Source organism: Amblyraja radiata, chromosome 10, assembly GCF_010909765.2.
Source record: "Amblyraja radiata isolate CabotCenter1 chromosome 10, sAmbRad1.1.pri, whole genome shotgun sequence".
NCBI classification, from domain to species: Eukaryota; Metazoa; Chordata; class Chondrichthyes; order Rajiformes; family Rajidae; genus Amblyraja; species Amblyraja radiata.
The window spans coordinates 9377244-9404194 of NC_045965.1; the positions used below are offsets into that span (position 1 = coordinate 9377244).

Genomic DNA, 26951 nt, shown 5'->3' on the forward strand with positions numbered 1-26951 from the left:
CCATTTACAAGTTGTTCGTATTTTATACCTTCTGGATTTGTGCCAAATCTTATATTCATTCTTGCATTTGTCGATTCTTTTATAGAGAACCCAAAAGTGTTTTTATTTTGTAAACTGTCCACCTTCACCGTGAATGAAGCATCGACCTTTGTTGAAGCCACAAATATCACCGAGCTCTGATCTTTGTATAAAAATATAACATTTACAGATTAGTCATAGAAACCACAAAGAATTCAATAAAATCATAACATTTTGTTTTAACAATAAAAATCTACAACTAATACCTCGTAAGCAATAAGGAACATTGCTGCCAGGTCCAAGCAAAGCTTATCCTATGACAACACTGACGGAGCAATGGCTAAATGTTTATGGAACATAAACTTGGAAAATGGTTTCTTGTGGTAAATTGAAATGTGTTGTAACTGGGAAGTGATCAATCATATTTTTGTCTTACGAATTTGATTGAGTTTACCTGAGGAGGTGATCGACGAGGGTAGGGCAGTGGATGCTGTCTGCATGGATTATAGGAAGACATGTGATTAGGTCCCTCATTGCAGGCTGATCCAGAAGTTTAAGGTGCATGAGATCCACAGTGACTTTGGTTGTTTGGATTCAGAACTGGCGTACACATAGAAGACAAAGAGCTGTGGTGGAACGGTGTTATCATGATTGGAGGTTTGTGACCAGTGGAGTTCAGCAAGGATCTGTGCTGGGACCTCTATTGTTTGTGATGTATATAAATGTAGATGATTTGCTCAGTAAGTTTGCAGATGACACCAACATTGAAGGATTTGCAGACAGTGAGGGAGGTTGTCAAAGTGTACAGCAGGCTATGGGTCAGCTACAGAAATGGGCAGAGAAATGCCCGATTGAAGTTAATCTCAGCAAGTGTGAGGTGTTGCAATTTAGGAGGTTGCATAAAAGGGGCAAGTATATGGTTAATGGTAAGACTCTTAACAGTATCGATACTCAGAAGGATCATGGGTTCCAAGTCTATAACTCCCTGAAAGTGGCAACACAGGTAGATCGAGTGGTAAAGAAGGCATATGATTTTTTATTTTTTTTAAATTATTTTTATTAGAAGTACGGTAAATTACAATAATACACAACACATATATCTTAATACATTTTTTGTACCGCTTCATTTTTTTGAGCTTTAAGAAAAAGATAGAAGTAAGGAAAGTAAAGAAAGTGCGCAAGAGTCGTGAAGTGCAAGAGAGTGTTGGGAAAAGAAAGCCCCTTAGAAAAGAAGTTAGAGAAGGAAGTAAAGTAAGAAAGTAGACCCTAGAAAAGAAAGAAAAAGAAAGTAGGAACAATCGCTCTATTATAACATTAAACTCCGCAGAAAGGGGACTACCAACCAAGTCTGTTTTTGTTGTTTTACCTCCCATTGCCAGGTCCTGATACCATTTATTTATTTATTTAAAAAAAAATTACTATTGCACCTCATGCTTGTAATAGGTCCATAAACGCAGACCACGTCTTTTGGAATTGGTCTGCTTTACCTGCTAAGAGGAATCTCATCTCTTCCAGATGTAATGTTTCAAACATATTTGATGTCCACATTTTTATTGTTGGTGTGGGCGCATTTTTCCAGAATTTAAGTATGAGCTTTTTTCCCATTATTAGCCCGTAATTGAATAAATTCTTCTGATACACATTTAATTCAGGGATACCTTCCGATATCCCAAAAATGATCCATTCTGGTTTTGGTACCAGTTTTATTTTAATTAATTTTGAAAAAATATCAAATATTCGATACCAGAATTTTTGGATTTTTGTACAAAAAACAAAAGAATGCGCTATGGTAGCTTCTTGACACAGACATTTATCACAGATTGGTGAAACATTAGGAAAGATTTTATTTAATTTAGTTTTTGAATAATATAGTCTATGTAATGTTTTGAATTGGATGAGCGTATGTCGTACGTTGATCGAACATTTATGCACCTGTAGTAAATGATTATCCCAGCTCTCTTTTGAAATTTTTATAGCTAATTCTTGTTCCCAGCCTCTTCTAATTCCATCTGTTGTGGGTATTTCTATGTTTAAAATGATATTATATAAGTACGATATTAGATTAGCTGATTCCGCCTTTGTCTTCATTGCTTCATCCAGTAAGTCGGAAGGCATATTATGATAGTCTTTTGTGTATTTTTTCAGATAATCACGAATTTGAAGATATTTAAAATATTGGTTATTTTTCAAATTATATTTCAGTTGTAGTTGTTGAAATGATAGTAATTTTCCCAATTCATACAGATCTTCGAGCGTTTTGATTCCCATTCTTTCCCATTGTATAAATGATTTGTCTATGATTGATGGTTTAAACGATGGGTTATTGACTATTGGTATTGAGAGAGATAGGTTTCTTAATTTTAGATTCTGTTTTATTTGTTTCCATGTTCTAATTGTGCTATGTATAATTGGATTTTTATTATAATTTTTATTATTCAAATTTATTGGTGAGAGGATAATCGCTCCTATATTACTCGGGGAGCAGTCCCCTTTTTCCATTACAATCCAGTCCGCCTGCTGGGCAGAATTGTCCAGCAGGTGAATCATATTTTTAATATTTACTGCCTAATTATAATACATAAAGTTAGGGAGCGCTAGACCCCCCAACTCTTTTCGTTTATTAAGGTGTGTTCTTTGTATTCTATGGGATTTATAATCCCATATAAAATTTGTAATGTCTGAGTCCAATTTTTTGAAAAACTTTTTTGGGAGATATGTAGGTATTGATTGAAATAGATATAGGATTTGTGGTAAGAAAATCATTTTTATAGCGTTTATTCTGCCTATTAAGGACATCGGAAGTGTTTTCCAGAATTTAAAAAAAAAAAAAAAAAAAGAAGGCATATGATATGGTTGCCTTCATCAGTGAGGCATTGAGTATAAGAGTCGTTAAGTCATGTTGCAACTTTATGGGACTTTGGTTAGGCCGCATTTGGAGTGTTGCATGCAGTTCTGGTCACCCTATCAAGGGAAGGATGTGAAGGCTTGGGAGAGAATGCAGAAGATGTTTACCAGAAAAATTCCTGGATTTGAGGATATTAGCTATGTTTGGATTGTTTTCTCAGGAAGCTGCCGGGAGAGCTGATAGAAGTAAATAAAAGCATCAGAGAAGGGCAACGTTTAAAGTAGATGTGTGGGACAAGGTTTCTTTTTACAAACAGAGGGTGATGGGTGCCTGGAATGCACTGCTAGGTAGAGGCAGATACAATCGTGGAATTTAAGAGGCTTTTAGGATATGCAAGGAAAGGACGGATATGGATCACGTGCAGGCAGAGGAGAGTAGTTTAACTTAGCATCATGTTTGGCACAGATATTATGGGCCAAGAGACCTGTCCCTGTGCTATACTGTTCTGTGCTGGTGTCTATTCTCTGCAGTCATATATTTGCAAAGATGCACAGATCATAGGGAATCTCTCTGCTGAATTAGCTGAAGTCACTGAGAGACACCCAATTTTAACATTGAGACAGGGCAGGAACATCTGTTTTACCTATAGCTACAGACATACAGATTAGCAACTGGAGGTTGCCTTGCTTGTCCTGCCAGGTCTCTCCAGAACAGACAAGATTCACAATTTGGTCACAGTAATCATGCATTAAAATTGTACATTTTAATAATTTGCAAGATAATTTTCCAGGCAGTAGTTTGTAAAGAATTTTACCTGGTCTTGTCATTGTTATGTGTTCAGTATCATATTGAAAACAAATGTTACTGTTTGTACATGTTGGGCAGTTGAAAGAGTCTAAAGTTTCGCACCTTGCCGTTTGATCTGCAGGAAACAAGATGACTTTGAGATGGTACCAAAACTAAATAATAAAAAAGATTTAAAAGGATGATCATTAAACATCAAATCCACAAGTTTCAGATAATGCAGGAAACTTGAAAACGAAACGGCTGTGATTTTTGGCCATCTTACTCAGAGTCTCCCTCCGCTGCGCAGGACAAGAGGATTTTTCCCACCGATGAAAAATAGTGTTTAAAAATGTTGAGACTCTCTCTCCTGAAGGCCATGCCCCTTCTGGAGGGACTCTAAAACCCGGAAGTGTTGCGTGCCTCTTAATGTGGTTTGAAAATATTGTTTGGAAATGCTAAAGCTGTGTTGCCTTTGGTTTGGAAATGCTAAAGCTGTGTTGCCTTTGGTTTGGAAATGCTAAGCTGTGTTGCCTAATTAAAGTTGCCTTGCCTAATTAAAGTTGCCTTGCCTAATTAAAGTTGCCTTGCCTTCTATATAATTAAAAGTCTAAACTTCACCACTTCATGTTTGTGCTTTATATTGATTTACAAAAAAAACGCTAGCACGTACTGCTGTGATTTTTGGCCATCTTACTCAGAGTCTCCCTCAGCTCATCAGGTGCCAAGGGTTTTTCCCATCGATGAAAAATAAAAGAGTTATTAATGTTTAAAAAATGTTGAGATTCTCTCTCCTGTCAATCATGCCATGAAGGCCACGACCCTTCTGGTGGGAGGGGGGGAGGGACTATAAAACCCAGAAGTGTGGGCGTGGCTCAGCCTCGGCAAGATGGAGGAGGGAGAGGTCATGACTCGCTGTCTTTAATGGCCTTACACCCTGGTTGAAATGGTATGAAACTGCACTCGAATTTGGTGGCCTTGCACCCTGCTTGAAGTGGAATTTCAAGGAATAGCCGTGAGTCAACTGCCATCCCACCAGCCGTGAGTGAGTGAGCTGCCAGCACAACAGGCTTGAGTGACTAGGCCACCAGCCCAAGAATTCATTTGGCCCACAATGTCCATTCTAGCCCTCTGGAAACCAGTCCCTTCAGCCCCCCCCCACTGGCCACCAATATTGGAATTGGTGGAATATTGCATTGGGGGACCAGCCCTCCCATGTGATGCTGGGACCCAACGGGTCCCACTTAGTCTTGTTTATATATATAACTGGACTGGCATTTTCTTAATATAAGCAAATACAATATCATAGCTTTGATTATGCAATTCAGTACAAGCACCATAATGCTTGCATTGAAAAGTTGTGAATATTTCACAGTTACACCTCAGATACCACACCGAGGTTGCAGTGAACACTCACAATCTTTTTTGCCTGGGTGGAGTATTCTAAAACTAGAGGACATAGGCTTTAGGTGAGAGGGAAGAAGTTTAAAAGGGACGTCGGGAGTTGCCTTTTCACTCAGACGGTCGTCCTTATCCGGAATCAAGTATGACTTTTGAAAGAGACTTGGGTAGATACATGGATTGAAAGGGTTTGAGGGATATGAACCAAATGGGACTAACACAATATGGCAACTTGGTCGGCATGGCCAAGAGCATTCTCCTTGCTAACACAACTTGCAACCTACATTTAAACCTGTGCCAATTTGGTGTAATCTACTAAATATGACAGTTTACTTGTGAATTTCTGAATTCAAAAATGTATTCTGTTTTATGTTTAACAGTCTGGTTACCATTTTATTATGTCCATGGTGTTAGAAGCTTGGAGTCAAAGGTGACAGAGAAATCCAAATATATACAGTAAGCAAATAAAAGCATCTAATGCAGGCTGATGAGATTAGTTCATCTTGTTATCATGTTGGGTACAGACATTGTAGGCCAAAGGGACTGTTCCTGTGCTGTGCTATTATATGTTCCTAGAAGTGTATTGGACAAATTCTGGTGGGACATATAGGGAAGTTAAATTTTGATAGCACATGCACAGTAAATGGCAGGGACCTTAGGAATGTTGATGTACCTTGAGAGCCCTAAAGGAATGGGTTCCTAGTTCTCTAAACGTGGCATTCTAAGCAGATACGGTAGGCAAAAAGGCATTTGGCATGTTTGCCTTCAGAGGTTGAGACATTGAATGTAAGAGTTGGGATGTTATAGTGCAGTTCTACGGAACGTTGGTTGGACCACTCATAGTATTGTGTGCAGTTCTGATCCCCGCACTACAGGAAGGCTGTGGTAGCAATAGAGAGAGTGCAGGAGAAAGATCCTCCAGGATGTTGCCTGGAATGGAAGGCTGCAGTTAGAGGAAGAAATTGTATAAACTGGTTTATTCACACCAAAACACAGAAGGCTGAGGGGCAACCGTGACAGGATAGGCAGGTTCGGTTCTCAGTCTTTTTTTCAGGGCAGGAGAATCTAGAATTAGAGGGCATGGGTTTAAGGTCAGAGGAGAAAATGTAAAGGAGATTAAGGGTGGTGCTGCCAATAGACAATAGGTGCAGGAGTAGGCTATTCGGCTCTTTGAGCCAGCACCGCCATACACTGTGATGATGGCTGATCATCCACAATCAGTACCCCCCCCCCCCCCCCCGTTCCTGCCTTTTCCCCATATCCCTTGACTCCGCTATCTTTAAGAGTATCTAACTCTCTTGAACGCATCCAGAGAATTGGCCCCCACTGCCTGAGTCTGAAAATTCCACAGATTCACAACTCTCTGGGTGAAAATGTTTTTCCTGATTTCCATTCTAAATGGCCTACTCCTTGTTCTTAAACTGTGGCCCCTGGTTCTGGACTCCCCCAACATCAGAAACATGTTTCCTGCCTCTAGCGTGTCCAATCCCTTAATAATCTTATATGTTTCAATAAGATACCCTCTCATCCTTCTAAACTCCAGTGTATACAAGCCCAGGTGCTCCATTCTTTCAACCTATGACAGTCCAGCCATCCTGGGAATTAACCTGGTGCACCTGCGCTGCACTCCCTCAATAGCAAGAATGTCCTTCCTCAAATTTGGAGACCAAAACTGCACACAATACTCCAGGTATGGTCTCACTAGGGCCCTGTTCGACTGGAGAAGGACCTCTTTGTTCCTTTTCTCTTGTGGCATGTTTAAAAGGCATTTGGATAGATACTCAGGTAAGAAAGGTACAGGGGTTTACAGGCCTAATGTATGCAAATGAGATTAATGTAGCAAGACTTGGACAAGATGGGCTGAGGGTCTCTGGTGCTGTGAGGCAGCAACTCTACCGCCTCGTCAATATCATTCTAAAAAGCAACAAAATAATTTTAAAGGAAAATTTTGCGGATGTGTCAGAGATTTTTCACAAACTATAAAGTATCATTCTCACGGTGTAGGTTTGGGGCACAGTCCAATCAGCTACCCAAGAGTACATAGCGTTAATTAAAATTCATCCTTTAAATACAGAATGCTGCAGCACAGTTAATTAATGGCAAATCTAGTGCTAATGATGTGTATATATTTATATATATTAATGATCTGGATGAGGGAATTGAAGGCAATATCTCCAAGTTTGCGGATGACACTAAGCTGGGGGGGCAGTGTTAGCTGTGAGGAGGATACTAGGAGACTGCAAGGTGACTTGGATAGGCTGGGTGAGTGGGCAAATGTTTGGCAGATGCAGTATAATGTGGATAAATGTGAGGTTATCCATTTTGGTGGCAAAAACAGGAAAGCAGACTATTATCTAAATGGTGGCCGATTAGGAAAAGGGGAGATGCCGCGAGACCTGGGTGTCATGGTACACCAGTCATTGAAAGTAGGCATGCAGGTGCAGCAGGCAGTGAAGAAAGCGAATGGTATGTTAGCATTCATAGCAAAAGGATTTGAGTATAGGAGCAGGGAGGTTCTACTGCAGTTGTACAGGGTCTTGGTGAGACCACACCTGGGGTATTGCGTACAGTTTTGGTCTCCAAATCTGAGGAAGGACATTATTGCCATAGAGGGAGTGCAGAGAAGGTTCACCAGACTGATTCCTGGGATGTCAGGACTGTCTTATGAAGAAAGACTGGATAGACTTGGTTTATACTCTCTAGAATTTAGGAGATTGAGAAACTCTTATAGAAACTTACAAAATTCTTAAGGGGTTGGAGAGGCTAGATGCAGGAAGATTGCTCCCGATGTAGGGGAAGTCCAGGACAAGGGGTCACAGCTTAAGGATAAGGGGGAAATCCTTTAAAACCGAGATGAGAAAAACTTTTTTCACACAGAGTGGTGAATCTCTGGAACTCTCTGCCACAGAGGGTAGTTGAGGCCAGTTCATTGGCTATATTTAAGAGGGAGTTAGATGTGGCCCTTGTGGCTAAGGGGATCAGAGGGTATGGAGAGAAGGCAGGTACGGGATACTGACTTGGATGATCAGCCATGATCATATATGAATGGCGGTGCAGGCTCGAAGGCCCAAATGGCCTACTCCTGCACCTAATTTCTATGTTTCTATGTGTCCATCAGCACAATGAACTGATACTCCTAATCAACATCAACCAAAAAAAAACTATTGATTTCTAATTGACTGCACCAAGAGACAATGCGATAATCTGCAGGAAGATTGTATTGTTTAATGCAGAGGCAAGGAGATATTTCCAAAGTACATCTCTTTGTTAAATGGAGATAGGGTTATGGGGAGAAGGCAGGAGAATGGGATTGAGAGGGCAAGATAGATCGCAGAAAGGAGATGAGGAGGTATTTCTTTAGCCAGAGAGTAGTGAATCTGTGGAATTCGATGCCACAGACAGCTGTGAAAGTCAAGTCAATTAATATTTATAAGGCGGAGATTGACTGATTCTTGATTAGTACGGGTGTCAGGGATTATGGGAAGAAGGCAGGAGAATGGGACTGTGAGGGAAAGATAGATCAGCCACAATTGAATGGCAGAGTAGACTTGATGAGCCAAATGGCCTAATTCTGCTCCTATAACGTATGAAAAGACTCTGCTACTTAGCATTTTATGATTCTCTCTTCAATTGTTGTTCTTTTGTATCTGCATCCAAGCTATTGTTGACAGAGTAGCTAACAGATATTTGATGAAACAGACTAGCCCGCGTAGTCAGTGACATAAAGAAGGAGGCTGGCCCAAGTTCTCCAGTGAAAGAAAAACTATTGTGGATCATTGTCGAGGACTCCATGAGACTGCATTCACAATCTTCAATGTTGGAATAGAATTCACAACATTTTACAAGTAAGACTAGGTGGAATGAATATTCAGTTGCTGCTTCTTTCTGTCAAACATCAACCACTAGAATGGAAATCCAACCATGGTGAGACGAGATGGCTGTTTTTCTGTCCGTCCCTTCACGCTCACTCAAATTCACCAGATCATTTGCAGGCTTTTCCATCCACAAAATTCCTATTGTCATTTTCTTCATTTCAACAAATGTTTCACAATAAATTATCTCTCTTATCGAGTCAAACATTAATCGCATTCACATTCAATGAGCAGTTTAACTTACGATTGATACATTTGGGAATTTCCATTTTTCCATTCTTGCAAAATTGTTTTCCAGGAGGTTCCATTTGCAAACCCCGAGGGCACTTGAATTCTAAGACATCGCCATGTTTCACATCTATTCTCTTCTGAATCTTCCACTTCAAGGTTAACGAATTCTTGTCAAAATCTTCTTGTGTCAATATACAAGGTTCTAAATCACAGGAAAATATTATTAAAGTATTTACACTTCGGATGAACAATTTTAAAATAAATAGTATTTTTTCAAATCAAATCAATATACATAGATAACACCCCGTTTAGATTATTTTATTTCCTTGAGTGAAATACTATTTATTGCTTTTACAACATATCGCTCACAGAGATCGTCATTAAATCATGTCATCAAATTTCAATGAACATAAACAAAAATATACCAAAGGCTTCATGAGACCAGATGTGGACTGTCGAATCACAGCTCAGTCTGGTGGAATCAAGCTCCCGCTGGTTGTACAGAAACCATTTCAGGGTCCAGATAAATTAGACGAATGCACGAATAGACAGGCGGATACAAGTAAGTTAATATCCTACATTTACAATACCCTTTAACTGCACACATCCCATCTTCTGAAATGCGAGGCGAGCATGGGAAGATGCATTGGGTTTATTAATCTCAAAGCACAGCTGGGAGGAAAGCCTTCTGTACATACATTACTGCTCTCTTAATGTTAGGCATTCCCTGATACAATTTGAAATACTGCACAGACTCTGCTATTCAAAGTCCAAATTAACAAGATCTTCCCAAATGTATCTCCTATTTGTGATAAATGTCTCCTCCAAGAAGCGACTATAATCCATTCTTTTGTTTCCTGTATAAAGTTACAAAACTTCTGGAGGGGAATATTTGATACCTTCTCCAAAATACTTTAAATTAAATTGGAACCAAATATAAAACTGATCACATTAGGTATGTCAGAGGCCTGCTCTAAGCTAACGATATTTCAAAGACGTTTCCTCAATTACGGCCTAATAACTGCGAAAAAATTAATACTCAAATTTTGGAAACAGACCAACAGTGAAGATGTGGATTATGGATATGTCCGAGACACTACATTTGGAAAACATTAGGCTTGTCTTGGCAGAATAACCAGATCAATTTCTTAAGACATGGTTACCTTTTACTGAATTTCTGCAACAACAGAATGGTTAAACCCAAATTTAAATTAAAATCCGACGCCAGGGATGGGTGAGGGAGGGAGGGGGGGGAGGTATATCTTCATCTTTTCTTTTCTTATTTTGTTTCTTTTCTCCTGACTTCTTTGGTAGCGTTGGGATCTTTTTCCTGCTCTTTTGTATTTTACTTGTTTTTCTTCATTTTCTTCTTTCTTCGTTTTCCTTTTTCCCCTTTTTTTTTTGATTTAGGTTATAAGGTTAAAACTGAATCTGTACAATAATGGTATAACTGTAATGCCGATCATCTTATCCTTGTACAATTGCTTCTAATAAAAATATATATATTATATATTTTTTTAAATAAACCATTTCCTTCCTAGAAATTGGGATGTTTTGTCCAACTGGCGTATCCAAGGGCACCTGAAGGAGCTGGGCATCACCATGTGTTCAATGATCCATGCCAATCAGCACCTTTTCTCGGCTGGTGACAGAGCAGTGAATGCATTTCCACAAAGAGCTGCAGAAGTAGCCAACCATTCACACTCTCCTGAGCATTCATACAACAGGGAGAATTCACACAGACTGATGGTCCGAAAGAGGATCCCAATCCAAAATGTAGTCTGTACAATCCATCTCCAGATGTTGCCTGTCCCCCTGAGTTCCTCCATCACTTTGTGTTTTGCAAAGGATTTGCCTCATTGTTTTTGCCAATTTACACATTCTGGAAGATCAAAGGTTTCGAAGGTCTTTTATTGTTACATGTACCATAAGGTACAGTTATATGCGAATTACCATACAGCCATGCGATACAAAAAACAACTACATAAAAGTTAACATAAACATCCACCACAGCGGATTCTCCACATTGATGGAAGGCAAAAAAGTCAATTCTTCTTCCTCTTTATTCTCCGTCAGGGTGATTGAAGATCCCGTAGCCGGCGATCAAAGCTCCCTCGTTGGGCCGATTGAAACCCCCGTGTCGGTGCGGTTGAAGCTCCTGCGGCTTGGGATCCCGAAGTCGGTCTCTAACCAGAGACTGCCAGCTCTGCGATGGTAAGTCTGCAAGCACCCACGGTTGGAGCTCCTGAAATCGATCCCTGGCGAAGGGATCGCAGGCTCCACAATGTTAAAGTCCCATAGGCTCTCCACGGTGGAGATCTCAAAAATCGGTCTCCAGCAAGACTGCCAATTCCATGATGTTAGGCCGCAATGCACACTGTTGGCGAAGCAGCCATTGCTGGCGCTACCCTGTGGATACCAATAAAGATCCATTTCAGGAGTGCCTGGGTGAGGCAGCAGCCAAATCATTTTTCCCAACCTATGCAGGCTTCCTGACATTACGACCATTCAGATTGCCAACCAACAAGCAATGAACTCCATAAACATTTCAGGATATTCCGCCAAATCTGGTGTAGTAATGGCCACAGAAAAAACACAAAGCTATTGCACAGAAACCTGGGAGGTACAGTCTCTCATTGCTTCTATTTTCCCTCTTGCTCTTAACCTGCTTTCTCTTCATTTATTTCCAGTTCTGATGAAAGGTCACTGGTTTGAAACATTGCTCCATTTTGTTCTCTGAAGATACTGCCTACCTTGCTGGAAGTTGCAAGCATTTACAATTTTACAGATTGCAATGGTTGCCTGTTACTGAAAGGAAATGCCAGTGGCAGACACTTCACACCTAACCCTCGGTTTTTAACTTTGTACAACGTGGACTTGATAAATAAAGGATTTTGTGATGCACAGCTCTGCATCATTATATCTCCGTGCATCTTTGCAGGTGGTTTCAATGCCAGGTCATTTGCATCACTTAATCACTGTCTTGTCCTCACAATTCCATCTGTGACGGTTGCCCAGTAAATCATTGTTGGTAGTAATCACCACAAACTCCTGATTTCCACTGAAGACTAACTCCAGTAGGATATATGATTCCACAAGTGTGTGTAATACAAGGGGTCAGCCCAGATTCACAAGATCAAAACCCGTCATCAATGAGTGCCACAAACTATCAGCAGTGGCAGAAATGTACGTCACCTCACGGCTCCGTAACTCCTACCTCTTTTCCCACAGACGAGCAAGATGAACAAGGTGTTCAATGAGAAATGCTAAAGGACAAAAGTCAAGTCGTCAAGTTTATTCGTCACATACACATACGAGATGTGCTGTGAAATGAAAAGTGGCAATGCTCGCGGACTTTGTGCAAAAAGACAAACAAACAACCAAACGAACTACAAACAGAATGTAACAGAATCACATATTCTTTTCCATATTAAATATTGTGGGTGGAAGGAAAAAGGGAAAAAACAGCAATTTTAAAAAAAGCAGTAGAGTGGTACAGTAAAAGTTAGTCCCTGGTGAGATTGGAGTTTACAGTCCGAATGGCCTCTGCGAAGAAACTCCTTCTCAACCTCTCCGTTCTCACAGCATAGCAACGGAGGCGTTTGCCTGACCGTAGCAGCTGGAACAGTCTGTTGCAAGGGGTGGAAGGGGTCTCCCATGATTTTATTGGCTTTGGAGTTGCACCCAGGTTGGGAATGAGTTTCCAACTGTCCAATCTGTACCACAGGAGGACGAGTGTTTTAGCCTGGCAAGAAATATCTGAGCACAGGATCTCAAGACAGAGCGATAGATATATTACATTTGAACCGGATGACAACAACTACCATTCCACAAGTGCACTGCATGGTTCACATCAAACAATAAAGGCAGATGTCAGTGGGTGGCGTTGAGGAGACACTGAGACTTGACACTAGGGAAAATACTGTAGATGCTGGAAGACAACTTGTAATCAAGATGTCACAATGTGCCCAGGATTGAGAGGCCATTGTGAATGGTTTACAGAAAGCAAAATCCTGTTGATGTTCCATGATTTCCAACCAAGAGAACAACTGTTCATCGAGCAGTGGTTTATGCACCATCTGTGGTCAGGTGGTTTTTGGAGAGGCAACAACGTAATTTCAAGAGTTGTGCAATTTGCTGTGATGCTCATGGAGAGATTTTGGTTTCTGATTGTGTATTGTGCAAGAGCACAAGGTCACTTGTCTGCGGATTCCTAACAACTATAGTCAATTTTTGATCATCTGTCATTGATTGGTTTAGATGTCCTGTGGGTCCCACATCTGGTTCAATCATGAGATACGAAGGTGAAGCGAGTTCCAGAGGGTCAGAGGAGTGTGTAGCCACACCAGGGTACAGAATGTGGCTGGGTTGGGGGCTGGACTGTGGGCTGTGGTCAAAGCTGGGTCGGGGGGCCTTGGACAGCAGGTATCAATACCTGGCAACGTTTGTGGCTGCATAAATCCGAGCTCTCTTTACACTCACCAGTTATCACTGGACAATTTATTGAACACCATGTGTTTGGGTCTGAATAGGACCAATGTCCAATAGTCCAGAAAATTCACCAGTCCAGCACCAAAGTGCCATCGGTGCCGGATTATTTGAGTTTCTCTACAGAGAGAAATTCCATTTGATAGACATAAATTGTAAGGGGTAACTTAGAGGGTCACACAGCATCTCTGGACAAATGGAATAGGTGATGTTTTGGGTTGGAACCCTTCTTCAGACTGAAAGATAGAGAAGGCTAGAACAAAACTGGGTGGCAACAGAAGACCTCAGGAAGAGTGGAGTCCATAATGGCCCATTGTTGGATGGAGAAGATATGCTAACACCAGGGACACAGGGATGGATGCAAACAGTGAAACTAGAAGGACAACAAGGGTGGGGGAGAAATAGTCATTCAGAGGGAGAAATGCAGGAGTCATTTGAAACTAGAGAAATCAAAGTTCATACCGCTGGGATATTAGCTGCCCAAGCACAATAGGAGGTGCTCTTCCTCCAATTTGCATGTGGTCTCACACTGACAGAAATTGTGTTTCATTATTCAAAGGTTATTTGACAGTTTTAGCAGAGTTTTGCCCTATCATTTCATAGCATGTCACATTCCAAAGCTGATGGATAAGTCCATCTGTAGTTTAATGTGGAATCTAAGGCCTCCACTGGATTCAAATACTATCTGCAGACAAATAATGACCAGTCAATTGTAAAGACCTCCTGGAGGACTTGTTTTTAAAGTTAAAGGATGTGTACATTAAAAGACCTTTCAAACTAAATAATAATAATAATAATAAAACACTTTATTTCGGACTCAGATCCAGAAAGGGGACAACATTACATAAAAATACATTGCATATAAAAACACTATAAAATACATATAAAATCTTAGTATTTCTCTTATAAAAACATCATAAATTATATCTATTAAAAAAGCCACAATACATGATTTAAAATCCAGAATTTAAAAAAAAGATCTGTGTCCTTCAACGAGACAACGATACCAGTGTCTCCACAACTGGGATTCGTAGCGTGTAGTGCTAAACCTTATGTTTGAAAAAGCTACGATAATTACATTTTTAGAGTTATTTATCCTGCAAATGAATGTATACAAATTGAAACTCATTATAGGAAAGCACCATGGTAAAATTAACCACACTAATGGGGCAATCTCCACAGTTTTATTGAGAGATAAGACTTTGCCTTCCATCACAGTGAGGAGGAGATTCACTGTGATGGATGTTCGTGTAAATTGTGTTGTGTCTTGGTTCTTCTTGTTTGTATGACTGCAGAAACCAAATTTCGTTTGAACCTCTGGGTTCAAATGACAACAAATAAATTGTATTGTATTGTATTGTACTAGTTGTAATAATTATTGAGGTTTAGAACTGACATTAAATATTACTTACCAAGGCAACGTGGAGATTTTGACCATTTCCCACCAGAACAGGTAACATGTTTATTTCCATCCAAGATGTAGTAATCCTGACACTGATATGTTACATTCTGACCAGGACGAAATGGTGGAAAATCAAATCCCAGAAAGTCTCCATCCTTTAATGGAGGTGGCATTTCTTTACACCCTTGTTTTGGATCTATTGAATGAGTTACAAGTATAACTTTATTATATAATTTACACTACAACTAAATAAAGTAGTAAAACTTTATTAAATTCAAAAATCAGTTCTCATCTTATGAGCGTGGCAGTAACTTCTCAAGTAATCAGCAGGCAACAAGTTACAAGGCTTCTTACATGTATGTGCTAAATAGTTGATATATCATGGCCAGAAGACTGCGGCTGTTATCAATTAATTACGTTTATTCTTATCCATTGCAAAGTACCCAATATTAACAATGGCAAAAACGTGTCGACCCTGAGGACAAGTCAAATGAACGGCCAGAGAGAAACAGCTGACCTGCTTTATGGTCAGATCTCATCTCAATAATCAGCAGTATCATGGCAGATACTAGAAAGATTATACGAGAACTTACCGTTTGAAATTTGATCTTTATTTTATGAGAAGTTGCAGTGAGGGATTACGTGAAGAAGCCCGCCAGTCCGCATGCGCGTCAATCTTCAAAGTAGCTGTATGAACCCACAGAATAGTTGCTGACCTAAGCTATAGAAAGATTGAAGGCTAGAACTACCGGATGATCTTTATGAGAATAGGGTTGGAAGTGGAAGGCACGTAATCCCTCACTGCAACTTCTCATAAAATAAAGATCAAACTTCAAATGGTAAGTTCTCGTTTAATCTTTCTATTGTATTTCGAAGTCACGTGAGTGACTACGTGAAGATTTCAAAGCTCTGTGGTTTCATGCCGTGACATAATCTGCGTGTGAAACACTTAACCAGATAAACCATTAATTGTAGGAAAACATGAGTTATTAATATCATGATGCTAGCTTGCATACATGGCCATTGCTCTAAACTGGCCTGTAGTCCCAATAGACTGTGGAGTTAGACAATAACTTATGCAATAATGTGCATAATTCTATCTGCAAATACCCAGACATATTCAACCAAATTTTATAATTTATTAACCTGCACTATGTAAACCTCATGCTGTATGATGAAAGGGAAATCCATTGTATTGGCTGCCAATGAGCCATCAGTATATCTTGAGACTATTGAAACAAAAGAACTATCTTCCAGTTCATAGGCACTAGCAACTGAGTGCACTTGTATACCTTATGACATCCCTGATCTCTGCTCTGGTGGGAATGCTGTCAACCTCAAGTTTTATCATTTGCGAATTTGCATAATACCTAAAACTGGATGACATAATGCCCTTTAATCTGAGGGCAACATAGGCTTTCACCACTAGCTTTGTTATTAACCCGCAGAATCTGTGCCTTATGTGTATAGATATGACAGAGTATGCAATTACAAGATCGATTCTCTGAGTCAGTTAAATTGCAGACACCCAATCATCCATCTTAAACTGGGTAAGTAAACCCACAATTTGATTAGCCTACTGCTAACCCGATTCGGCCTGCACCATATTTCTGTAATCTTAAGAAATATACCCCTCTAGTCCTTGGCCAGACCACTCATCCTCGGATGAGTTGTCACTGATTGCACTCGGAACCGTTGTTCCTCTATTGATCCTACGGACAAAAATGTTTAGGCTTTCCTACCCACGGAAGATGCATTATCTAGTTATTCATACATATCGCTGATAATATATAATCAGCAGCTAATGACTAGAGCTGAAACCACAGTTTCTCTTAGATGTGAGAATACTAGTTCCCTGTCAACTCTTGACTAAGAGTCACCATGAATATGTAGCGTTTTCCTTAGTGGAGATTAGGATAATGCAAGGCTGAATCAAGAATTATCTTGCAGTCCTTTGACTGAGACCACATGTCTAAGTCTCCAGAGTGCATAACACAATCTCTTCAACCCACCACTCAATCAGGAATACTGGTATTGAGAGCCTATGGATTATTATGAATTCATTGTTGATTCACAACATGAACCTGCAGGTCAGATAAAGTTATAATATATGCCAGACGAGCTTTCTGCTGGTTACTACCTGTCCCAGAGTGGATGGCAATGATGATTCCAATGAATCAGTAACTCTGCTAAATGAGGAGAAATAAACCATATGTTGAGAAAAACTTCAACTACTTTATTCTATTGACCAGTCTGATAACCTCTCATAGATGATGAAGCAGTGCTTCTCTGGTCACTATGACTCATATGGCTAGCCAGTTTCATGATGGTCTACCCCGATCCAGGTTAACCAAACTGTTCCTACTTGGAACTTACAGAGGTTACTGTGTAAGGCACCTTGCCAATGTCTCTACATCAACCTGTTCTTATCCCAGATACAGTGAAAATGACTAGACAGCCCATGCTGGCAGTAAACCCAACCTGGGCCGACAGACTGCTCCATTTCGGAGTTTACGGAGGTTAATAACGAGACCTTACTTACCAGCGTCTCTAACCCCAGGTCGATTTCCTTTGTTGGAGCTTCAGCGAAGTTCCATTTGCAGACCCTGTCCATCATGCTTGTCATTTCTGTTGGATAGGTGATGCCGCTGGCCAACTTCTCTTGTAATGTCTTGTCCGTCCCCGAGGGAATAGCAATTTTAGAGGCAAGAGCACACAGCTTTTTCCCTTTCATCGTACATCATGCATTAAAGCATGGGATCCCGGCACATAGTCATGTTCGGGCTCATGTTTGGAGTCAGTGCGTACTGATCTCTGACTCTCTTAGAGTGGGAGAAATATTGCACCCTGAACCAGGCGTTGCCATATCCGTATGCCTCAGACTGTCTGTGCATGCTTCCGTAATACCGAGCATATTTTGTGACACCACCTCCGGTAGTCTTTCGGGTGGGAGGAAAAATACGAATACTGAAACCAGGGCAGCTACAGGCATATGACTTGAACTGCCTGTAATACAGAGCATAATATATATGGCTCCATCTCCATCACTTCATACATCCGAGTCGGAGGGCTTATGCAACCCTGAACCAGGAGCTGCCTCAGGCATGAGTGCATATACTTTGGCACCATCTCCATCACTACGTTCAACCGAGTGGGAGGAAAATTGCAACCCTGAGCCAGGAGCTTCTTCAGGCATATGTGCATATACTTTGGCACCATCTCCACCACTCCTTTCATCTGAGTGGGAGGAAAATTTGCAACCCTGAACCAGGAGCTGCTGCCTGACATGCCTTGGTAAGACGGAGCATTCCTTGTGTTATAATTTTATTCATCAGATGTTCTAATTGGGACAAAGCCCAATTACATCTGCTATAGATGTCCCAAGACTTGGCTATGACTTTCCCCCGACTTGGGGTTGTCAGGCTGCTTCCTTTAGCAGCCGAACCGAGACTAGCTGCAGATCAGTGCTCTGTTGTTGTCATGACTTATCAAACAGATTGCACCTGCTAGTGACTCCAAGTCCTTGCTCCCTTCCGGAGTCAACGGATTGTTACAGGGAATGACTGGAGCACCTCTGGCCTCCATACGCCAGACAGAGTGGGAGAAATACATCAACCCTGCCAGGTGTTGTTATAGGTAATGACGTATATATGATTAAAAGAAAGCTATCCCTATAAAATCAGAGATTCGACTACTCTATTGATATGCATATAGTTGGAGTATTTTGTAAAATAATCTTCCACAGTCCCCTGTAATGAGCAGAAATTATCATGACACCACCTTGTGCGGTTCCGTATAAACTTCAAGATTCTCCTCCATGTCTACAAAGCCCTCAATGGGCTTGCCCCCACCTACATAAAAAGTCTTCTCACCCACCACTCCACCTCCAGGCCCCTCAGATCGGCCGACTTGGGGCTGCTGAATATCCCGCGGTCTAGGCATAAGCTCAAGGGCGACCGCGCCTTTGCGGTTGCAGCCCCTAGACTGTGGAACAGCATCCCCCTTTCCCATCAGAACTGCCCCCTCCATCGACTCTTTTAAGTCAAGACTAAATACTTATCTATACTACCAAGCCTTTACTGACGTCCTCTGAGTGAGGGCTACATGTGTATATATATGTAGTTTGTTTTGTTGTGCTATTCTTATAACAAATGTAAAGCACTTTGGCCAACGAGAGTTGTTTTTTAAATGTGCTATATAAATAAATGTGACGACTTGGTGTAGCTTCCACGGGTGACTGATAGGCACAGCTCAAACAAGGCTTCACAAACCAGGAGCTCTGGACTGCAATGGCAGATTTCACTATACCATAGGTGTAAGTGATAATAAATGTCCTCTGTAATTATCTCTTTTAAAACTTTATTGGCATGATAAGCTATTGCCAAAAATTAAACATGACTTTAGAATGCTATTGGCTATGATAGTCATAAATGTGACCCAGTGGCAACTGTTAGTAATGCCACCTCTATTATAGCTGCCTAAAATAAAGTATATACTATATGCTGCTGTAGCATAACTGTGGCAGTAACTGTTGCTGGCGATCTCCTGCAGTGAAAAAGACCTGGCTGCCGGCAGCCGCAATTGATGAATTTTAGCTCCTTACGGAGCCTCACGCAGTCTCCGCCTCTGACTGCCTGCTCCCGTATGGAGCTCTGATACCGGCAGCTGTAACACTTAACGTAGCCGGCGGTCTCCCATTTGGGCCGTCTGCTACCGTGATAACGGCAACAGCTGCAATCCCAGCTCCTTATGGAGCCTACGCTGGTCTCTAATTTGGGCAGTCTGCTGTCGTGCAGACTATAACGGCAACAGCCGCTATCCCAGCACTTTATGGAGCCTACGCTGGCCTCCCATTTGTGCCGCGGCTCCCAATTTTAGCCTCTACCCACTGTAGCTCCTATGGAGCTTCCACGGTGGCCGAAACCACCGGCCGCCTCCATAGCTACACCAGGCACACTTTAGAGCGGCCTGGTGAAAATTGACTTACCTTGCAGAGCAGTACAAACTGCTCCGCTCGCGCCAGTGCGCTAGACGAATTGACGCGCATGCGGACTGGTGGGCTTCTTCACGTAGTCACTCACGTGACTTTGAAATTAAATTTAAACAATATTTGAGTAATCTGCTTTATTTCTGCACCAGTGCAGGGAGCTCTGCTATACTCTACACTGTCCTTCTGTTCTCATGTTCTAACCTCACACAATTTCTCCAGTGTCACCGTTATATCATTCATCTCACCTGGAGGAGCACTGCAAGTTGGTGGTTGTGACCACTTCCCATCAGTGCATATTACCACTTCTGATCCTTCCATATTATATCCAGCATGACATTCATAGTTTAATTTGTAGCTGGTCTCAGTGATGATAAATCCATGTTCTACCAATGGATATGGATCCATGCATGCACTTTGCATATCTGGAAAACAGGAAAACATTTTGAAGTTCTTCTCCATAATATATTAACCTACATTTGCATTTTTAGAGTTTTCTTGAAATAAATAATCACGTTAGGTTTCACTTGCCATGGTACTGGAAACATTATGACTTAAAGTCATGTTATCCACCAACTTAGTTGAAGTCTGAAGAAGGGTCCCGACTCGAAACAAAGCCTATCCTTTTTCTCCAGAGATGCTGCCTGACCTGCTGAGTTACTCCAGCATTTTGTGTCTACCTTTGGTATAAACCAGCATGTGCAGTTCTTTGTTTCAAATTTGTTTATTTGCTTTGCACTTTGCGTGCTTCTGCAGCCAGAACAGATCAGCAATCATTGCCGATTCCCCATTGCTCTTAAGTTGTCTGTGAGGCAAGTTCCTGAAATACTTTCCTTCCACACGACTGAGTGTGTGGGGTAGGAATGGGGAAAGAGGAAGCTCCTGGCCCCTCAAAACTACACTAGATTATGATCATGGCTGATCTGACCAGCCTTCAGTCTCGCTTCTGTGTCAGTTTCATGCATTTCACAATCTTTCAATAATCTATCCACCTCCTCTTGAAATCCCTTCAATGATGAAGCCTCCACAGCAATCCAGGTCAGTAAGTTCCAATGTTCGCTATTCTCTGCAAGAAGCATGGCCTTGTACATGGTGGTGGGGACTTGGAACACGCTGCCAGGGGTGGTGGTGGAGGCAGATACAATAGTGGCATTTCAAACACTTTTGGATGGGCACATGGATTTGCTGGGAATGTAGGGAGATGGGTTATGTGCTGGGAGGTAAATGATGGCCCTGGAATCATGTTTGGCACAGACATTGGCACACAAACATTACCTTTGAACATTGAGTGGTGCTGGGTAAATATGCTAATGAAAAATTGATTGTGAAATGCACATGCGACTGTTTTTCAGTTGTAATCTGGCCAAGGATTGTATCTGGAGAATAAAACCCTGCTTACCGATGCACTTTGGTGGGTCTGGCCATCCAATGGAACCACATCGCAAGGAACTTTCTCCGAAACGATAATATCCTTCAACGCAAGTGTAACCCACCACTTCATCCTGATCATATCTTGCTTTTTTAGGACGAAAATCCCCATTTTCTATTGTTGGCGGTTTAACACATCCGGGTTCTGTAAAGTAATTGTTCAGATCAGACCTTGAGATCATTAAAGTATTTACGTAGAAAACCGCTATAACATAAGGACTCAGCAAATGACAATGCTTTCCTCTTTGCACCCCTGTTCACATAGAGTAATAAAGACATAAAGTATGAAGACAGGCCCTTTGGCCCAACTTACCCACGGCAACCAACATGTCCCATCTACACTCATCCCACCCGCCTGCTTTTGGCCCATAACCTGCTAAACCTGTCCTATCCATGTACTTGTTCAAATGTCTCTTAAATGTTATGATAGTACCTGCCTCAACTACCTCCTCCAGAAGGTCGTTCCATATACCCACCAACCTTTGTGTAAAAAATTTACCCGTCAGGTAATAAATCTTTTCATCCTCAATTTAAACCCAAGTCCTCCTGTTCTCAATTCCCCTATGCTGGACAAAAGACTATCTATTCCCCTCATGATATTATGCACCTCTACAAGAACACCTCCTGCACTCCAAGGAATAAAGTCCTAGTGTGGTCAACCTCTCCCAATAGCTCAGGCCATCGAGTCTTGGCAACATCCTCGTAGATCTTTACACTCTTTCCAGCTTGACAAAATGTTCCTATAACATGGTGACCAAAACTGAACACAGTACTTTAAATGTGGCCTCACATAACGTGGACTTACATAACTGTGACATGACCTCCCAACTTCTAAACTTAATAGATAGACACAAAATACTGGAGTAACTCAACGGGACACTCTGGAGAGAACGAATAGGTGATGATTCAGATCGACACCCGCTTCTTCAGACTGAGAGTCAAGGGGAGGGAAACTTGTGAAATGGAAGGGTTTCAAGAAGAACGTAAGGTGAGAAAATGACAGATCAAAACAGACAATGTTCAAAGAAATGTAGAATGGTTCATTGTTGACCATGGGGAAGATGACCCTTGCTTTCCCTCTCTCACTGATCCTCCCCCATCCTAGTTGTCCAACTCGTTTCACTGTCCTTCTGATTAATTTTACCATTTGTCTGCCACATTGTTACCTTCCCCATGGAGATGCCTCCTGTCCCGCTGACTTACTCAAGCACTTTGTGTCTATCTTCAGTGTAAACCAGCATCTGCAGTTCCTTCCTACATATTTCTATACTCAATACTCTGACTGATGAAGCCAATGAGCTCAAATCCTTCTTGACCACCCTAACATATTTGTTACTCCACTTTCTATTCCGATCATGAGCTACCTCCAACTGTGTGTTCTCAATAAATATATCCATAGCAGCTGGTTGATGCTTAACAAACTGAAATGAAGGCTATAAGATTGGAAATTATCCACAATAATTTAGCAGGTGACTGAGCAGGTTAGGCAGCATCGCATAGACATTGAATGGTGTTGTGTCGGGGAAGGACCATTCTTCAGACAGATTGGTGGGGTGGAGAAAACTGGGATAAAAAGAGGTGGTGGCAGGCAAAGCTTGGCAAGTGGTTAAAAAAAGACAAATTGCTGGAGTAACTGAGTTAGGAACCATGTGTGGAGAACATGGACAGGTGATGTTTTAGACCTTTCCTAAGATTGATGGTAGAGGGGGAGAGGGGGGGGAGAAAGACACACCTTCTGTCTTTTCATCTTTCATTTGGTTTAGAGATGTAATTTAGAGCGGAAACATGCCCTTCGGCCGACCGAGTCCGCGACGACCAGCGATCACCCGTACACTAGCACTACCCAACATGGTGGGGAAAATGTACAATATTTACCAAAGACAATTATCCTACAAACTTACGCGTCTTTGGAGGAAACTGGAGGATCTGGGGAAAACCTACGCGGTCACGGGGAGAACATACACACTCCATACAGATAGCACCCATAGGCAGGATTGAACCTGGGTCTCTGGCGCTGTAAGGCAGCACCTCTACCACTGTGCCACCATTCCACCCTTTCTCTGGCCTTTGGTCAGCCTTCTTCCTATCAAAAACCTTACTCACCTCTATCCATCTATTACCTGCCATGTTTTGTCCTGCCCTCACCTGCCTTCCACAATCACGCACTGATGTTTACTGCTGACAGCATAGCCGCGTATATGTTTACGCATTTTATAATTACGTGCCACTTTTTAAGCGCATAACCCTTTATGCACCTGCATTGTGAATAAAAACCTGTGCACAATAACTTGGAATGACTTGGAAAGAGGCATTATTACTGGAGTATCTGTAAGCTTATTGCAACTATTTGTTGCAAGCTGGAAAGAATGCAGAGAAGATTTACGAGGATGTTGCCAGGGCTCAAGGGACTGAGCTACAGGAGAGGTTGGGCACCCTAAGACTTTATTCCTTTGAATGCAGCTGAAAGGTAATCCTAAAGAGGTGTATAAAATTATGAGGTGGATAGACAGGGTAAATGCACAGAGTCTTTTACCCAGAGTAGGGGAATCAACAACCAGAGGACATAGGTGGAAGGTGAGGAGGGAAAAATTTAATAGTAATCTGAGAGGCAACTATTTCATTCAGAAGATGGTGCGTATATGGGACTAGCTGCCAGTGGAGGTAGTTGAGACAGGTACAATAACACCATTTCAGAAATATTAGGATAGATACATGGATAGGAAAGGTTTAGAGGAATAGGGGTCAAACAAAGTCTGAAGAAGGGACTCGTCCCAAAACGTCACCCATTCCTTCTCTCCAGAGATGCTGGCTGTCCCGCTGAGTTACTCCAGCATGTGTCTATCTTTAAACAAAGGCAAACTGGGTGAGCATAGACGGGGCATCTTGGTCAGTCCACAGGCAATGTTCACTCTAATTTTTAGTAGTTTGTGTGCGCAGAAATCTTGCATTGTGCAATTTTTTATGCTGTTATTAATGTATGTTCGCACCGAATACTTGTGCAAATATAAACCTGAAATGGTTTCACGATATTCTCTCTCTCATGGCTAATAAAACTGCATGGCCATATCTTAGTATACAAATATCATATTTGTAGAAATATGAATCCAATTGTTGAAGTTGTGTATTCAGTTAAGATTTTATCCTATCCTATATGACATCCAGACTCTTGAATGCTTTCGTTTTTCAAATGAAAGTTCTTCATTTTAACACTGTAACAAGTCCTCCACTCCCCCTCTCCCCTCCCCTCCCCTCCCTTTTCCCATTCCCTCTCCACCCCTCTCTCCCTTTCTCCATCCCCTCCCGTCCCACCTCCCTCTCCAAGGTCAAGTCCCATTCATATATCGCTGGGTTTCTGCCAGTAGCGCCACCATCTTTAAAGACGACGGCCATGTTCCTCCCCTGGATGAAGCACGGGGACAGATGTGGCCCACGAAAGGATCCAACTGATGATTTCCCTGTTGCCAGAGCGGGCTGCGATAATCGTGGAGATTTTATTTTCCGCATTTCAAAATCTGCAGAAATCCTTTTGTGCGCACATAAATGTTCTTTGTGCGCTGGTTGCAAAACGTGTGTGCGTGCGCACATGCGCGCAGCTTAGAGGTAACATTGCCCACAGGGCCTGTTTCCATTCTATGACCATTACTTTTTAACAGTTACTATAATTAAATGTTGCTAATTTTGATAATTGTCACATTTCTTTTATTATTTTCTTTTGATTCAAATAATATTGCAAAGAAATTACCAATACAGGCTGGGAAAGATCGTTCGATTTGCCATTCTCCATCCGTGCACTTAATTCCTGCATCTCCTTGCAATTTATACCCACGAGAACAGCGAACCTGTAATGTTTCTCCATTCTGGAATCGATGTTTTCTGGAGGGTACAGCGTTGTTGATTTCTGGACGTTGACATGGATCACCTGAAAAAGTGATTGATTCAACAATCAGTAGGCAAGTTCACCAACATTAATAAAAAGATGCAAAGTGTTAGAGTAACTCAGGGGGTCAGGCAGCACCTCTGGGAAACATGGATAGGTGATGTGTCGGCTTATGACCCTTCCCCAGAATGATTGTGGTTGATTGGGGGGGGGGGGGGGAGACTGGAGGATAGGAGGGGACACAGCAAATTCTAGGGTGATTGTTGGATACAGGTGAGAGGGATTTTTGATAAACAGATGGTTGAAAAATGGCCAGAGATGAAATGATAAAAGGTAATGGTGGGAAGAGATGAGGATAGAAAGAGGTATGAATTGTGAAGCTAAAAGAAGGAATATGTGTGGAAGGGGAGGGGTAGAAATGAGTGTGAGTCCAGGTGGGGCTCAGAGAAGGACATAAAGTGCTGGAGTAACTCAGCAGGTCAGGCAGCATCTCTGGAGAAAATGGATAGGTAGCATTTTGGGTTGAGATCCTTCTTCAGACTGATTGAAGGTGGGGAGAAGAAAGTTGGAAAATGGGAAGAGGTAGAATAAAGCATGGCAGGGAATAGGCAACATAGGCGAGGGTATTTTTGATAAGCAGATAATCAAGAGTCAAGTCAAGTGAGTTTATTGTCATGTGTCCCAGATAGGTCAACTAAATTCTTACTTGCTGCAGCACAACAGGATATTGTAAGCAAAAATACAGAATAGTTCAGTTCAATATTCACATATATAAGCAGATAAAGTGCAATAGGCTGTTACAGTTCAGAGTCTGTTTGTTGGCGAGTTTAATAGTCTGATGGCTGAGGGGAAGAGGCTGTTCCTGAATCTGGATGTAACAGATCCCAGGCTCCTGTACCTTAGCGGGAACAAAGTTCAGAGATATGAACATAAAGTATAAGACAGGTTTGAATAGTTATGAATTGTGAAGCCAGAGGGTGGAATAGGTGGTGCACGGGGCAGGGGAGGGGGTGGGGGAGAGGGGAGAGATGAAGGACTTGGGGGTCAGTTAGAGGGCACCTAATATTGGAGAATTTAATCTTCATACCGTTGGGGTGTAAGCTACCCAAGCGGACTATGAGGTGCTGTTCCTCCAGTTTGCGTGTGGCCTCTCTCTGGCAGTGGATGAGGCCCAGGACTGAAAGGTCAGTTTGGGACCGGGAAGGGGAGTTAAAATAGTTTGTAACCGGGAGATCCAGTCGACCTTGGTGGACCGAGTGCAAGTGTTTGGTAATATACACATCATATACAAACTTATGCTTGGTTTAGCTGATGTCCACGTCATGGTTAAAATGTTATTCAAACCCCACTGAGCATTTGCTGGATAATGCAAGGTGCAATACACCCACAAGGCTTTGCCCTGTGATAGGACTGTAAATGCTGGTAAATGCCCAGGAAAATGCTGAGGCAACTTTGACAGCTGACCCAGCTGCATCTCTGACCAAATGGGCTCACCGTACATCCAGTCCAAGTGTTGTCACTGTTTCTAACACACTAAGAACCTTTTCCAAATTACCAAAACATCACAATCTTATAAAAGGAGAGCGATTACAATTAAACCTCAAAAGGGGAACATAGTA

The 26951-nt window shown here is 41.7% G+C and overlaps 1 protein-coding gene across 1 annotated transcript in view; it reads right to left on the reverse strand.

Moving 5' to 3' along the window:
* Positions 1–5: 5 nt before the first annotated feature.
* cfh (complement factor H) overlaps positions 6–26951 on the reverse strand; it is a gene marked incomplete at its 3' end in the record, with an annotated part of 77909 nt that continues 50963 nt past the window's right edge. Inside the window, exons 9-15 of the mRNA XM_033029130.1 lie at positions 25198–25374; positions 21427–21600; positions 20276–20452; positions 15051–15236; positions 9164–9352; positions 3678–3785; positions 6–181 (exon numbers count right to left, since the gene is read on the reverse strand). Coding sequence (XP_032885021.1) covers positions 6–181; positions 3678–3785; positions 9164–9352; positions 15051–15236; positions 20276–20452; positions 21427–21600; positions 25198–25374 — 1187 coding nt within the window. The remainder of the gene's footprint in view (positions 182–3677; positions 3786–9163; positions 9353–15050; positions 15237–20275; positions 20453–21426; positions 21601–25197; positions 25375–26951) is intronic.